The sequence below is a fragment of the Hevea brasiliensis genome, chromosome 15 (assembly GCF_030052815.1).
Source record: "Hevea brasiliensis isolate MT/VB/25A 57/8 chromosome 15, ASM3005281v1, whole genome shotgun sequence".
NCBI lineage: Eukaryota > Viridiplantae > Streptophyta > Magnoliopsida > Malpighiales > Euphorbiaceae > Hevea > Hevea brasiliensis.
Window position 1 is genome coordinate 76,448,740 of NC_079507.1, and position 14,779 is coordinate 76,463,518.

Genomic DNA, 14,779 nt, shown 5'->3' on the forward strand with positions numbered 1-14,779 from the left:
ACTAAGAGGAAAGTGAAGCATTATAACACGGAAAAGTGAAAAAGTAAAAAGATAGCAGTCCCTTGACTATTTACACCGGGTAAATTTCGAAGAAGAAATTTTTATTTAGAGGGAGAGAATTATAACGCCCTCACTTTAGGTAATCCGTACATTCTCCAATGACTAACGTCTGTTCGGACAGTCAGGATGTCTGAAACTACACTTGAACTAGAGTGAAGTGTCATAAAATGGTTGAATAAAGGCCAAGTAAAATCAAGGAAAAATAAAAAAGCGAAGTGCAATTCTGTTAAAGCAGCCGAAGTCACGGCGATGAGAGACCCTAATGGGTAGGAACTGTGAAGACAGCTGCTAATCCCAGACTCGTGGGGAAACCCTATAAGATAAATATTAGGATTATATTGAAGGTTTTATGAGAATTAAATGACATTAAAAATGTCAAAGAAAATTAAAGAAAATTAAATCAATCGGTACAGACAAATATAACCCGATAAGTTCAATGAAAAGCATTTTGGTCATTTCACCCTCAGTATTGAATTTTGACCTAAATATCAAATAAAACGAGAGAGCATAAAACACATAAAATGAATTAAAATCATGAATATGTAATGGAAATGGGAAAAGAAAGAAAAGAAAAGAAAAGAAAATTAATTATGATGTAAGCATAACACAAGGATGAGTTAAACATGATTTAAGCATGATGGAATAATAACATAATTAAAATTTTATTTCAAACTTTAGGAAGATAAATACTAAGCAAGAGACAAATTTGACCAAAAAGAAAGTTCATCTTCTTCCTCTCTACCCCTTGGCCGAACCACATCTGTAGTGGTCTTCTACCATTTTCAAGCTTTTAAGCTTGATTTTCCCAAGCTTCTCACCCTAAAACTTATACTCCCCTTCACTAAAACTTGATTTTGCACCTTGAGGAAGCTAGTGGCAGCAAAAAATTGAAGAAAACTAAAAGTTTTACAAGCTTGAAAATTTCTTGAACAAGGTTAATGCAAGATTAACCCTCCCTCTCTTCTTTAATTATGTTAAGCAAGTCTAAAGGAATGAAAATTGTGTGAAAATGAAATAAAATATTGACTAATTGCAAGACCTAAATTTTGGTCAGCCTAGGGAAGTGAGAGATGTTGAGTTTAATTGAATTAAAATCTAAATTTTAGCTTAGATACCATGAAAGATATGATGTACGTGTTGAATTATATGTGGTATGCATGAATTGAGTGTGGAAAATAGGGTTTTGACCTAACTTTGAGAAATCTTGTGTATGACTTGAAATTGATGATGTTGACATGATTTTTTGACCATCAGAAGTGCTATGAATGTCAATAACTTTCATCAAGCAGTAATCCCCATAATCTTAATTGATGAGAAACAAAGAAACACAAGGCAGATTGAGAGAAACTAAAACTTAAAACATACATCTATTGAACAATCCTCAACGTACAAATAGAAAAACACCTGTATAAATGGACCTACATAAAGCAGCTTCCTTGCAAAATTGCATGAGAAATTCCCATCTACAGTCAAGCCTATGAGTACAAGTCTGCAGAACCAAACTTAAAAAAATAAAAGAGGATAAAAGTGATCTTTGTAGTTGTTTTGTAATTGATACGAAACATTAAACATACATTCATGCTTCAGTGTGATGTAAACTTGGGGGTCACAAGCAGCAGCAGCAACACTGCCTTTCCTTCCATCCAACACGTAACAAATACCTTGTCAGAATATATGCACGATATCATAGGCAAATCTTTTCATGTCAAGGAAATAAAATAAAGAAAATAGATAGCTGAATAAATAATAAAACTAAAGTTTTTGAATCTTCTGAAAATTTATACAAAAGATGCTCAAGTGCCCTGGAAGCACTATTTAACACAAGGCAAAAAAGGAAAAAATTTCATGTATGTTGTCAACTATTGAGAATTAAATAGCAAATGAAACACATGCTTGAAGATCACATAATTTCCCAACCCCTTGTGCGGTTTTCATCGCATAGACACATACCAGCATCGAAACTATACTTATTAATCCCTATAGCCATATAGGATTCACCATTAGCAAATGCAAGGATATTGTCTTCTTTGAGAAAAGTCATGCAACTCACAGTTTTGATTTCAAGATTACAACATGAAAGATTGTTGCCAGTCCCAAGCCCCGATAGAGTAGAAGGGTTACCAGCGTAAAAATTTCGTCACGCCTCATGATATGGATTCTTATGATATAAACATTGGGTATCCTCTACTTACGACGGGCTACATCGGAAACCGGGTGTAATGAGAAATATGCAAGGTTGTAAGGCGTTCACCGAAAACGATGCGCCATACTGGCATCCGGGTGTGGTGTTAAACGAGCAGGGGTTCTCATATCATGGACGGGTGTGGGTAAAAAGTTAATTCATAAGACAAATAGTAGAATAAATAATGAAACATAATACAAGATAGGCATAGAGAATAATAGAAGATATCATAGAAGGAGATCAATTAGGAAGAAATAGGATAGGAGGAGAATTAATGTTGGTACTTGGAATGTTGGATCACTTATAGAAAAATTAATAGAGCTTGAGGATACCTTGGAAAGGAGAATGGTGAATATTGCTTGCATTCGGGATACTAAATGGGCAAGAGAAAAAAAGCAAGAAAATGGATAATTCAGGATACAAATTATGGTTTACCGGAAATGAGAGGAACAAGAACGAAGTGGGCATAATCATAGACAGGACATTGAAAGATGTCATAATAGCTGTGAAAAGAGTAGGAGATAGAATTATATTAATAAAGCTAGTATTAGAAGGAGAAACAATAAATGTAGTTAGTGCTTATGCCCCACAAATAGGACTAGACAGTAAGAGCAAACAAAGATTTTGGGAAGCTATGGATGATCTAATGCAAAGTATACCGTATGAAGAAAATGTTTTCAACAATGGAGATTTGAATGGACATGTAAGAAGTGATAGGCAAGATTATGAGAATGTTCATGGAGGTTTTGGTTTTAGTAGCCGAAATGAGGAGAGGAAAAGAATCATGGATTTTGCTATGGCTTACGACCTAATACTAGCAAATACCTACTTTATAAAAAGAGTCACAATTAGCAACTTTCAAAAGTGGGCAACATAGAAGCCAATTTGACTTCTTCTTAACCAGGAAGACAAATAGAGCTCTATACAAAGATTGCAAGGTCATTCCGGGAGAGGCTTTAACAAGTCAACATTGGTTAGTGGTCTTGGATGTCAAGTTTAGGAACAATTCAAGTAAGGCTATAAGAAATATTATAGCTCGAACAAAGTGGTGGGAGTTTAAAAGAGTAAAGCAATTAAAGTTCAAAAATGAGCTTCTCGAGTCCGAGACATGTAAGCTGGATGTGGAGGCTGATGGTATATAAATACAGATGGCATCAAATATTAGAGGAGTAGTTAGAAAAGTACTTGGAGAGTCTAGAGGACATGGACCACCTTCAAAAGAGAGATAGTGATGGAATGAGCAAGTACAAAAAGCAGTGAAGAGAAAGAGGGAATGGTATAAGAAATTACCTAAGTGTGATAATAATGAGGCGTATGAACAGTACAAGATAGCAAAGAAAGAGGTAAAAAAGACAGTTAGTCAAGCAAGAGCACAGAGCTTTGAAAAATTATATGAGAAACTTAGAACTAAAGAATTAGAGAAAGATATTTATACATTAGCAAGGAGGAGAGAAAAAAAATTCAAGATCTCAATCAAGTTAGGTGCATTAAAAATAAATAAAGAAAAGTGTTAGTGAAAGATGAGGACATTAAAGAAAGATGGAGAATTTATTTTGATGATCTCTTTAATAATAGTCAAAGTGGTAATAGCGTGAATATAGATTACAGAACAATAGAAAAGAATGTGAATTATATAGAAAGATTAGATCTTCAGAAGTAAAGGAAACACTTAAGAGAATGAAAGTGGGTAAAACCTGTGGACTCGATGGAATACCAATTAAAATGTGAAAGTGTTAGGGAGATATTAGAGTGGCATTGTTAACTAAATTATTTAATAAAATTATAAACTCAAAGAAAATGTCTGATGAATGAAGGAGGAGTATTTTAGTACCTATTTTTAAAAATATGGGAGACATACAAAGTTGCTCAAACTATAAGGGAATTAAACTCATGAGCCATACTATGAAGATGTGGGAGAGAGTTGTAGAACATCGATTACGTCATGACACTTTTATCTCTCCCAATCAATTTGGCTTCATGCCCGGTCGTTCAACTATGGAAGCGATCTTTCTCATTAGAAGCTTGACGGAGAAATATAGAGATGTGAAGAAAGATCTACACATGGTTTTTATCAATTTGGAGAAGGCTTATGATAGTGTTCCAAGAGATATCTTATGGAGAGTGTTTGTACAAAAGAGGGTATCTATTAGGTACATACAAGTGTTGAAAGATATATATGAAGGAGCAACTACTATTGTGCGCATAGTGAGAGGGGACACAAGAGATTTTCCTATCTCAGTTGGATTACACCAAGGTTCAGCTGTAAGCCTTTATCTTTTTACATTAGTTCTAGATGAATTAACGAAACATATACAAGAGAGTATCCCTTGGTACATGATGTTTGCGGATGATGTAGTTCTGATAGATGAGACGCAAGAAGGAGTCAATAGAAAGTTAGAGCTTTGGATAAGTACTTTAGAGTTAAAGGGCTTTAAGTTAAGTAGAACGAAGATAGAATACATGCATTGTAAGTACAATGAAGGCCGAACTGGTGATAGGAAAAGAGTTAGTTTGGATGGAGAGATATTGCCCCAAAGTAATTACTTTAAATATCTCGGCTCAATCCTTCAAGTAGATGAGGCATGTGAGGAGGATGTTAGTAAGTGGAGACATGTCACGAGAGTTTTATATGATAACAAGATTTCCAATAAATTGAAAGGAAAATTTTACCATACAGCCCATGTTATATGATAGTGAGTGTTGCAAAATGAAGGAGTCGTATGTGTCTCAGATAAGACTTGTGAAAATGAGAATGTTAAGGTTGATGGGTGGCCATACTAGACAAGATAAAATCCATAATAATAGTATTAGAGAAAAGGTGGGAATGGTGCCAACTGAGGATAAGTTGAGAGAAGGGAGATTGAGGTGATTTGGTCATGTAAAGCGTAGACATACGAAGGTTCTAGTTAGACAAGTAGAGTACATTGGATTAGAGGATAGAAAGAAAAGAAGGGGTAGATCTAAACTGACTTGGAAGAGAGTAGTACAACATGACCTAGAAGCATTACACATATCCGAGGATTTAATCCAAAATTATTTATAGTGGAGAAAGAGAATCAATATAGCCGACCCTAATAAATTTTTTAGATAAAAACTTAGTTAAGTTGAGTTGAGTATAGTTTTAAGAAAGTTATCAGCAACATATCTATAATAAAGTGAAACATGAAGGATACGTCCAGAATAGCACGAACGACTGCAAAAAATGGGAAAAAGAATATTGTCATGTCAGTCTATTTAAGTACTAAACAAAAGATATCCAGAACAAGAAGTTTACTCAGTATTCTGTTAGTAATTTTATTGAAACTGTCAAATAAATCAGAAACAAATATGCATGGATGACCAACCAACTTGCCAGAAAGTGGCATCTGAAAAATTAAGAAAATGCAAAGCCATATCTCAATCTCAAATAAAAACCTCCCTGCTATTCACTTTTTATTGAAAGAGCGGTCACGGGCAGGTAATAATTAATAGGCCTGCTGATTGGCTTATGAAAGTAAAAGAGCTCTTTCCAGTGAAATTACCATTTAAGGCACAATTCACAGTAGACATTTTACACAAGACATAATCATCAACATAGGTGTACAACTTGTGAGTTGTGAATGAGAATGCTGGAAATGATATATATATATATATATATATATATATATATATATATATATAACAGAGCTAATTACTTCAGTCTGCAAGGATACATGCACAAAGCGATAGGGTGGGATCCAACAAAATTTCCAAGAACCTTACAACAGGATGAAGAGATCTTAAGAAATATAAACATGTTGGATAGCTTCCCCTAAAGATTACTCACACACAAAAAAGGCTTTCACTTCTCAAAGTATAAGAAAAGAAAAGAAAAGAAAAAAAAAAAACCATCCAAAGAGAGGAGCCTTATCCAAAGGAAAATCAGAAGATAGGAAAATGAAAAAAGAACTAGTGTTTAATTGAGGAGCATACCATAAGCCCACCAAAAAAGCCATCAAGTATAATCCGGTTCCAAGAGTCAAAGTATGAATGAACAGAAAACTTTGCTTTGGCTATGAGTCCTATGGAAGTGATTGCCATGATAAGGAAATAAAAAATAAATCCAGTCAAACCCGTGAATCCCAAAATTCCAGCAATCACCCCACCAATGATAGACAAAAATGTCCGGCTGCAAAGAAAATAAAGCTTAGATTTATGCTCCAGGGAGGACCTCTCATTATATTAATCAACAACGAAAAATCACAAAGTTTCATTAGAATATAGCTCTGGGTCCTTTTTAAGTTTTTGAAACAAACCTGTAATATATGACTTTCATGTTACTTTGCAAATTTTCAGCATTGAAAGTTTGCAAATCATTAGCATCTTCACTTGATTTCTTCTCGGATCCACCAGCCATGCCTTCTACTATATAATGATCTAATTTATGCTGAAATAGGAAGCCAAAACAAATGTACAGCCCATGAGTTCATATAACATTGATGCCATTCTTAATTCTTCATTAAAAAAGAAAAGGGTACCCAAGTCAGTAAGACACGCAGTTTCAAAATACAAAACCCAAATGAAAAACCATGTGCTCTTAAAGATCACTAAATTCTAATTAAACACAACGACAACAACAACAATTTGGATTCATTAATAAGTAACTAATGAAAACTGCTAATGAATTGAATTTGGTCGTGAATAGGAAAATTACAATGAAAAGGGAAAGAATTTTTAGAAACGAAACAATTCAGAGACAAGAGATTATAATTGGAACAGATCTGAGAATTAACATCAATCTAAACCAAACACCAAAAACAAAAACGTCGAAAACAGATTTCTCAAAAGCAATTGCAAAAGCTGAGAAAATACAGAATCAAAGTTCTCAATGAAGCAAACAAAACGAGCGGAGAACACGAACCTCAACTTGTAGCACCACTGAGTAAACTCTGCTTATGTCCCGATTTGTTCCGGTTTATAAAAGCGCAGATTACATCTTTCCATTAATTTTCACTTACGTCCTTGTAATATGAAATATTTAGAATTAGTCCTCCAACTTTACAAATTTGAAATTCATCACTTCAGGAGGCTATTGAAACGACGTCGTTGTACTTCGCTTTTATGGTTTGCCATTGATCACTCACCGGCAGCACCGACAAAAGGAGGGACTGCAACAGGGCTGAAGCTACCTGGAGCTGGAGTTATGCGGATGCGGTATGCCTTTTTGTGGATTTAAACGTTTTTCCTTTTGGAAATCAAATCAGTTAGCTGCTCAAGTGGGGTTTCAGGGGTTTTAGTTCTTTCATTGGTTAAATTTTGACTTTTGTTCTCAAATGCATCTGAAAGAGGGATGTTCCTTGTTGTTAAAGGTCCACAACCTTCAATCCCCTTTGTTTTAAACACAAATCCAATTCTCAATCCGAACAATAAACCCCAAATTGAGCAAAATCAAGTCCATCTCAAAGAATTTGATGTTGTAAAGAGGTTGAAAAATGAATCCAGCATTGTACTGGCTCTAGATTACTTCAAATCAGTAGCCAATTCACAATCCCTTTCAACATACCCCATTAACGTACCATACCATGATTGAAAAACTTGGTGTCCAACGCGACGTAGATGGTGTACAATACCTTCTTCAGCTAATGAAATTAGAAGGAATTAGCTGTAGTGAGGATTTATTTATCTCTGTGATCAATACTTATAGACGAGTTGGTTTAGCTGAGCAAGCGTTGAAAATGTTCTATAGAATTGGGGAATTTGGTTGAAACCTACGGTCAAGATATATAATCATCTTTTGGATGCATTGCGTAGTGAAAACAGGTTTCAGATGATCAATCCTATATATAGTAGCAAGAAGAGAGATGGGATGGAACCGAATGTTTATACCTATGACATCCTTTTGAAGGGATTGTGTAAGAACAATAGGGTTGATGGGGCATGCAAGTTCCTTGTGCAAATGTCTGACAAAGGATGTAATCCTGACGTGATTAGCTATACAACTGTGATATCTTCTATGTGCAAGATTGGTAAGGTGGAGGAGGCAAGGGATCTTGCCATGAAATTTCAACCTAGCGTGCCTGTTTACAATGCTTTGATAAATGGGTTTTATAGAGGATACAAAAATAAAGGAAAAGTATTTCGGTTGTTAGGTCTAATGGCAGATGAGGGAATTGATGCTAATGTTATTACTTACTCAAAAGTAATCAATTCTCTTTCAGATATGGGAATTGTTGAATTGGCTCTTGCATTCTGGGCAAAGATGCTTGTGGCTGGTTGTAGACCCAATGTTCACACCTTTACTTCCTTGATGAAGGACTATTTCATGGGAGGGAGAGTATACGAGGCACTCAATATATGGAACCAGATGATTCAAGAAGAAATTGAGGCCAATATTGTTGGGTATAACGCTCTAATACATGGTCTCAGCCTGCTCCCATGGGAAAATGGGAGAAGCTTTATCTGTTTCCTGTAAAATGGAGGGAAACGGTTGTTCTCCAAATGTGATCACATATAGCGCTCTCATTGATGGTTTTGCAAAAGCTGGTGACTTGGTTGGTGCATCTGAGACATGGAACAAGGTGATGGTTAATGATTGTATTCCTAATGTTGTAGTACATACTGGCATGTTGGACGTCCTTTTGCAGGAATTCTATGTTCAACCAAGCTCAACGTCTTTTAGAGAAAATGACAACTGATGACTGTCCTCCAAATACGGTTACATTCAATGCATTTATCAAAGGTTTATGTCGTAGTGGAAGAGTAGAATGGGCTTTAAAAATGTTCAATAAGATGGGCCAATATGGATGTTCACCTAATGTCATGACATATAATGAAATCTTGGATGGTCTTCTGAAAGCAAACAGAATAAAAGAAGCTCTTGAACTTGTTAGGGAGATGGAAGACAACAGTGTCAAACTGAATTCAGTGACTTATAATACCATCTTGTGTGGATTTTGCCTTGCTGGATTGTTTGAAGAGACTTCGAAGCTTCTAGGGAAAAATGCTGGTTGGAGGAGTGAAGCCTAATGCCATTACATACAACACAGTAATTTATGCCTACTGTAAGCAAGGTAAGGTTAAGGCTACTATACAGCTTGTAGATAGAGTAAGTGCAGGAGGAGAACGGAAACCAGACATAATTGCATACACCAATCTTTTATGGGGGATCTGTAATCAAATTGGGGTAGAAGAAGCCTTCATGTATCTTGGTAAGATGTTAAGTAAGGGTATCTGTCCCAGTGTGGCAATTTGGAATGTGTTGGTCCGGGGCTTGTTTCACAGCTTAGGTCATCTCGGGCCAATTTACATTCTGGATGATATTCTAGCTCATGTGTGCCAATTTACATTCTGGATGATATTCTAGCTCATGTGTGAGAAGCACATATTTTAATGTTTAAGGGAAGGGAAGTTCAGAAGACAAATATGTTGTCTAGCCATCAATGAATTAGCTGCCTTCTCACATTGATTGAAGTTCATGAGTTCTTTTGTTGCATCTTTGTTAGATACAATCACTTGCTAGTGCTCAAACATCTTGAGAAGGCAAAGAGGATGACTGCAATTTTTCTGACATCAGATACATGCCAAGCAACTCATTGATAATTATGTAATACTTGTAATGCCAAGATTATTTATAAAATAATAGTAAACCACCTAAGGCAGCTTTTGTTTCCATGGATTAGTAGGTGATTACTTTATGTATTTTGCCCAATTTGCATATTCGTATAAAGATACAAAGACAAATTGTAATTTTTTGTTTGGGAATAATATACACGGATGGTCAATATGGCGATTGTAAGCTCATGAACAAACTCAATTAGGCTATGCGCGTAGACACATGCACATGCTGGGATAATAAAAATGAAGACCGTAAATCAATTAGATAGTCTATAAAAGCTAAATTTATTGCTTGATAAAGAAGATCATATGAAGTCCAAACAATAAACGCTCAACAGCGCTTATTATTATTATTATTATTATTATTATTATTATTATTATTATCATATGCTTTGGTATAGTCGCAAAATTTACGTTCTATAAAATCTAGCAATGCGACTATTAGCTCCATGAGGGAAGAAACCTCCAGCGGAATGTTCATTACCTCCCCCGTATACAATTCTCACTATCTCCCTAGGTGAACTTGCAAATCCAACCGAGTACTGGTTTCCAACTAGCACATTGCCTCTAATTTTGCCTTCTGCGCTCTTGTATTCGGGAACTATTAGGCCTTCATCTTTTAGACCTCTATGTCCTAGCTTGTTCCTTAGATCTGAAATGCGATCAGTGAACTCTGCTACAGTAATCCCATATGGTTGCACCTTCTGGAATGCTCGCTCATAAAGTAATCCTCGAATTACCGCATCTTGGCCAGACTTCACTGCCAGAAGGCCTGCAACAAGCTGAACATACCAAGGTATACTTAATTTCACAAACCAGAAATTTGAAAATTCAAATTGTAGTCGACCACTGAATGAGAGCATCGCACCTGCTTGGAAGCAGAGCCTTGGAGTCTTTGGTTTGTTCCAATATATCCTGTGAGACCAACATAGGGGATCATGTAAGAAGCAATGAGGAAGTTCAGTCTAGAGGCATAAGGATCGAAAGGAGGAGATAATGATCACCTAAATGCCTTGTCCATAACTTTTGCAAATGATTCTGTCCTCAAATCTAGCAACGGCCTGGGAAATCCCTCTACCGTCTTCTTAATTGCCCTGCATCAATTCAACACTCTTTACAATTGAATTGCACAACCAATAAGCAACAATAACACCAAAGAAAAAAAACAGATCATCAATCGTACCTCAAATGTCCTACATCTTGCCACGCGAATTGCTCGATAACATCTCTAATGAACGGGTCAAGATTGGCCTTCTTAGCACCCAGGGGTCTTGGGTCAAGATTGGCCTTCTTAGCACCCAGGGGTCTTGGACCTCCTGAGGCTAAAGATGGAGCATATCTATCCAATCCATGGCCCATTGAGGCATGCAGGAAGAACTCGGCCCCAAGATACTCTAAATTTAAAGGAAATTCAAGAAGATCAATATCGTTTTCTGGGATGGAGTGCTCATCATCATCTCTAATGACAAGTGGAAAAGAATAAGAAGAGACTGAGGTGAGGAGTAGGATTAGAGAGGCAACAATGGTGGCTATGGTGGTAAAAGGGGACAATGCCATGGTGGTGGTGTTAATAATTGCTTTATTTTCCAGTGGTGAAGTTTGCATGCAAGATGGTGTGGACAACCTCAGGAATGAAATCATGCGAGAGGCACACTACACACTGTACAGTGTCCACCCAGGTTCCACCAAGATGTACCATGATGTGAAAGATAGCTACTGGTGGAATGGTATGAAGAGAGACATAGCAGACTTTGTGTCCAAGTGCTTGACTTGTCAGAAGGTGAAGTTTGAACACTGAGACCGTCAGTGAAGCTGCAAGAGCTCCCTATCCCGCAATGGAAGTGGGAAATGATCACTATGGATTTTGTGGACTGGGTTGCCTCGCACCACGCGAGGATATGATTCGATATGGGTAATTGTAGACCGCTTGACCAAATCACTCACTTCTTACTCAGAAGACTACATACTGTGGCACAAGATGCCCGGCTCTACATTCGAGAAATAGTCGATTGCATGGAGTTCCTTCCCATAATATCTCGACAGAGGGCCTGATTCACTTCTCCATTTTGGAGAAAGTTGCAGGAGGCACTTGGCACACGCTGAACTTCAAGACGGCTTTCCACCCTCGCATGCATTTGACAAATTGAAAGGACAATCCAAACATCGAAGACATGCTTCGCATGAGTGTCTTGGATTTTGGAGGTCAATGGGATGAGCAACTAGCTTTGGTGGAGTTTGCCTATAACAACAGCTTATCACTCCAAAGATAGGGATGGCACCCTATGAGGCACTATATGGAAGAAAGTGTAGGTCTCCTCTGTGTTGGACAGAAATGGGGGAAGCGAAGGTGCATGTTGTAGTCGTGGTGCTGTACACTTGAGAGGTAGTTCCTTTAATCGAGAACGATCGAGGACACTTTCAAGAGATGTAAGAGTTATGCAGACCCAGACGGAGGGATGTGGAGTTTGCAGTAGGCGACTATGTATTCTGAAGGTTTCTCCAATGAAGGGAGTCATGAGATTTGGAAAGAAGGGCAAGTTGGCACCTCGGTATATTGGACCTTTGAGGTTACTGGATAGAGTTGGAGCGATTGCCTACCGGTTGGAGCTACCACCCAACCTTTCTCACGTTCATCCCGTGTTTCACATCTCCATGCTCAGGAAATACATTCCCGATCCTTCTCATGTACTGCAGCCGGATGTGATAGAGCTAAAAGAGAACTTGACATTTGAGGAGCAGCCTGTAGCCATAGTGGACTACCAAGTGAGACAGCTGAGATCAAAACAGATCCCTATGGTTAAGGTTTTGTGGAGGAGTCAGTCAGTGGAAGAGTGCACCTGGGAGTCAGAACGGGACATGCGTAGCAAGTACCCTTATCTGTTCAATGTATAATCATGTGCTTTATTCTGCCTTGTGTAAAATTCGAGGACGAATTTTCTGTAAGGGGGGAAGAATGTAACACCCCAAAAATTTTAAATTTATGAGCATTTTTGGTATTTTAATTTTATTTAAATTTTAGGAATTTTTTTGAGATTTTTCAGATTTTAAAAATCGGGTTCGATTTTCCGAAAATATAAACTTTAATGATTTTTAAAAATTAATTTAAAGACCACGTGGCAAAACTTAAAACATATTTGGAGTCTACGATTTTTCTCGAGTTTTATGGAATTTTTTCAGAATTTTTGGACCTCGCTTTGGTCCCAAGGCGTAGTAAAATTCAAAATTTTGTATTCGAATCGAACCGCCGAATCGAATCGGACTGACGGACCGGCCAAATCGGACCGCTTTTTCCTTTTTCTTATTCCCTTCCGCGTCGTCGTCCCTCTCCCTTTTCTCTCGCTTTCTCTCCACTCTCACCACGGCCAAATCACGCCACCCCACCCAACAATGGCCACGCTCGAACGGCCAGAAAACGCGCTGAACGCGCGCGCGCCGCTTCGACTTCCCCGGCCAAATCTGGCCGATCCGGCCACCAATTCGATCGGGTCTTGTGTCCAAAATCATCTACTCGGCGAGAGCTTTCCATAGACACCAAGAACGCCGAAATCCATCGAGCGGATTGTCCGATTTTTGCTCGGGAATATTTTAGCCCATTTCGACTTTTGGGCTAGATTTCTCGAAAACCGTGAATCCCACGAGAAAACCGAGGCCACCAGCACGCTCCATTCGTCGAGAGCTTCGCAACGACATAAATTTTGAATTTTTCCGACACCGTTTTTCGGTGGGTCCCACGAAACTTCGCAGTGTTTTTCCGAGCATTTAATGAGCTTAGAAAATTCTGAAAAATTTATGTACTAACCCCCGTGTTATGGGCTTCGTGTAGGTATCCTCGATTCGCAGAAATTCGGCGATTGACCGGTTCGCAAATTTCGCCGCATGCACTGCACGAAAAGTCTCCGAATTGGACCGAGGTTTTGGCTAGCCCCCATTGTCAGACGTCCCGAGTGCGTTTCCGAAGTCGGAATCGGCAAAGGTAAACCCGAACCTTGTTTTTTCGTAATTTTCTAGTGCTTAAATAGGATTAAAAATCCATAAAATATTCGTGGTAGCTTAGAAAATTACGATTCTTTTTAAAATAGCTTAGTAATATTGCTAAGGACCGCGGGGGCAAAGTTTTATAATTTTTAGAGCTTATTTGGGCAGTTTTTGCAAAAATGATCAATAATAAGGACTAAATTGAAATTTTGCATATTGTGACGGATGACTGATTTGATGGGCCCAGGAGGGGCTGTGTAATATGATTGAGTTGTGGATGTATGAATTGTGAGTATAGAAGTGTATTTTGAGCCCTTTTTGCAGGTTGGGTAGGTCCTAGGTATAAGGGAGACTCTGCCGGATTTTCGACACGACTTAGGACGTAATTGGTCTTTCCTTTGTTTGTATTAAGTCAGATTGTATTAAATAAATGTAATATGATTGTCAGGTGAGCCGGGACAGCCTTCTTCCTCCGCCCAGCTGCCACAGTGATTGTCGTCAAATCTGTGAGTAAAATATTAATTTTAATTGTAATTTCGGTATTATTATATGTTCAGCATGCCCATGCATCACTTATATGCATATATTTATGTAGTTAAACTTTAGGCACGATTTTTGATGCATTGATAAATGTTAAAGTGCCATGATGTTGTTGTGGTAATTTAGAGCAGTGTGCGTGCGTTGGCGTGCGTGTGATGTGGTGTGGACTATGGATAGGACGGGTAGTCACGGCTTGAGTTCTTCGCTGGGACCCGATCCTTCGAGGGGTAGTCACGGCTTGAGTTCTTCGCTGGGACCCTCGATTTGGTTTATTAAGCGAAAGTCCGGCTTGAGTTCTTCGCTGGCACCAGGTTGGATTTAAGAGAGCTGTATGGGGGATCAGCTCCCATATGTTATGATTGATGCTACAGGATGCGTGAGTGCTCCAAATTACCTTTTTGATGTTATGATGTGAAAATGATGTGGATGTTGCATTTCACTCTACAGGGT

General features: G+C 37.9%; 2 protein-coding genes and 1 pseudogene across 4 annotated transcripts; 1 reads left to right on the forward strand and 2 right to left on the reverse strand.

The window, feature by feature from the left end:
• Window positions 1–1,397: 1,397 nt before the first annotated feature.
• LOC110669415 (uncharacterized) lies at window positions 1,398–7,276 on the reverse strand. Of its 3 annotated transcripts, XR_002497682.2 has the most exons (6): window positions 7,122–7,275; window positions 6,517–6,647; window positions 6,194–6,389; window positions 5,416–5,435; window positions 1,635–1,756; window positions 1,398–1,549 (listed from the first exon to the last, which is right to left on the reverse strand). XR_002497682.2 is itself a non-coding variant. In XM_021831077.2 (5 exons), the coding sequence occupies exons 2-5, from the start codon at window positions 6,615–6,617 to the stop codon at window positions 1,726–1,728; spliced, it is 348 nt and encodes a 115-aa protein (XP_021686769.1). In that variant the 5' UTR covers window positions 6,618–6,647; window positions 7,122–7,275; the 3' UTR covers window positions 1,398–1,725. The 3 variants fall into 3 exon arrangements, 2 of the variants coding, with proteins under 2 accessions (XP_021686769.1, XP_021686768.2); XM_021831077.2 differs by having other exon boundaries at window positions 1,398–1,756; XM_021831076.2 differs by lacking the exon at window positions 5,416–5,435 and having other exon boundaries at window positions 1,398–1,721; window positions 7,122–7,276.
• Window positions 7,277–7,355: 79 nt separating this feature from the next.
• Window positions 7,356–9,869, forward strand: LOC110669411 (pentatricopeptide repeat-containing protein At3g48810-like; annotated as a pseudogene).
• A 304-nt stretch (window positions 9,870–10,173) lies between these two features.
• LOC110669426 (desiccation-related protein PCC13-62-like) lies at window positions 10,174–11,398 on the reverse strand. Its single transcript, XM_058136517.1, has 4 exons — window positions 10,998–11,398; window positions 10,819–10,908; window positions 10,683–10,729; window positions 10,174–10,596 (listed from the first exon to the last, which is right to left on the reverse strand). Exons 1-4 carry the CDS (start codon window positions 11,369–11,371, stop codon window positions 10,532–10,534), a joined length of 576 nt encoding a protein of 191 aa, XP_057992500.1. The 5' UTR covers window positions 11,372–11,398; the 3' UTR covers window positions 10,174–10,531.
• Between the last annotated feature and the right edge of the window lie 3,381 nt (window positions 11,399–14,779).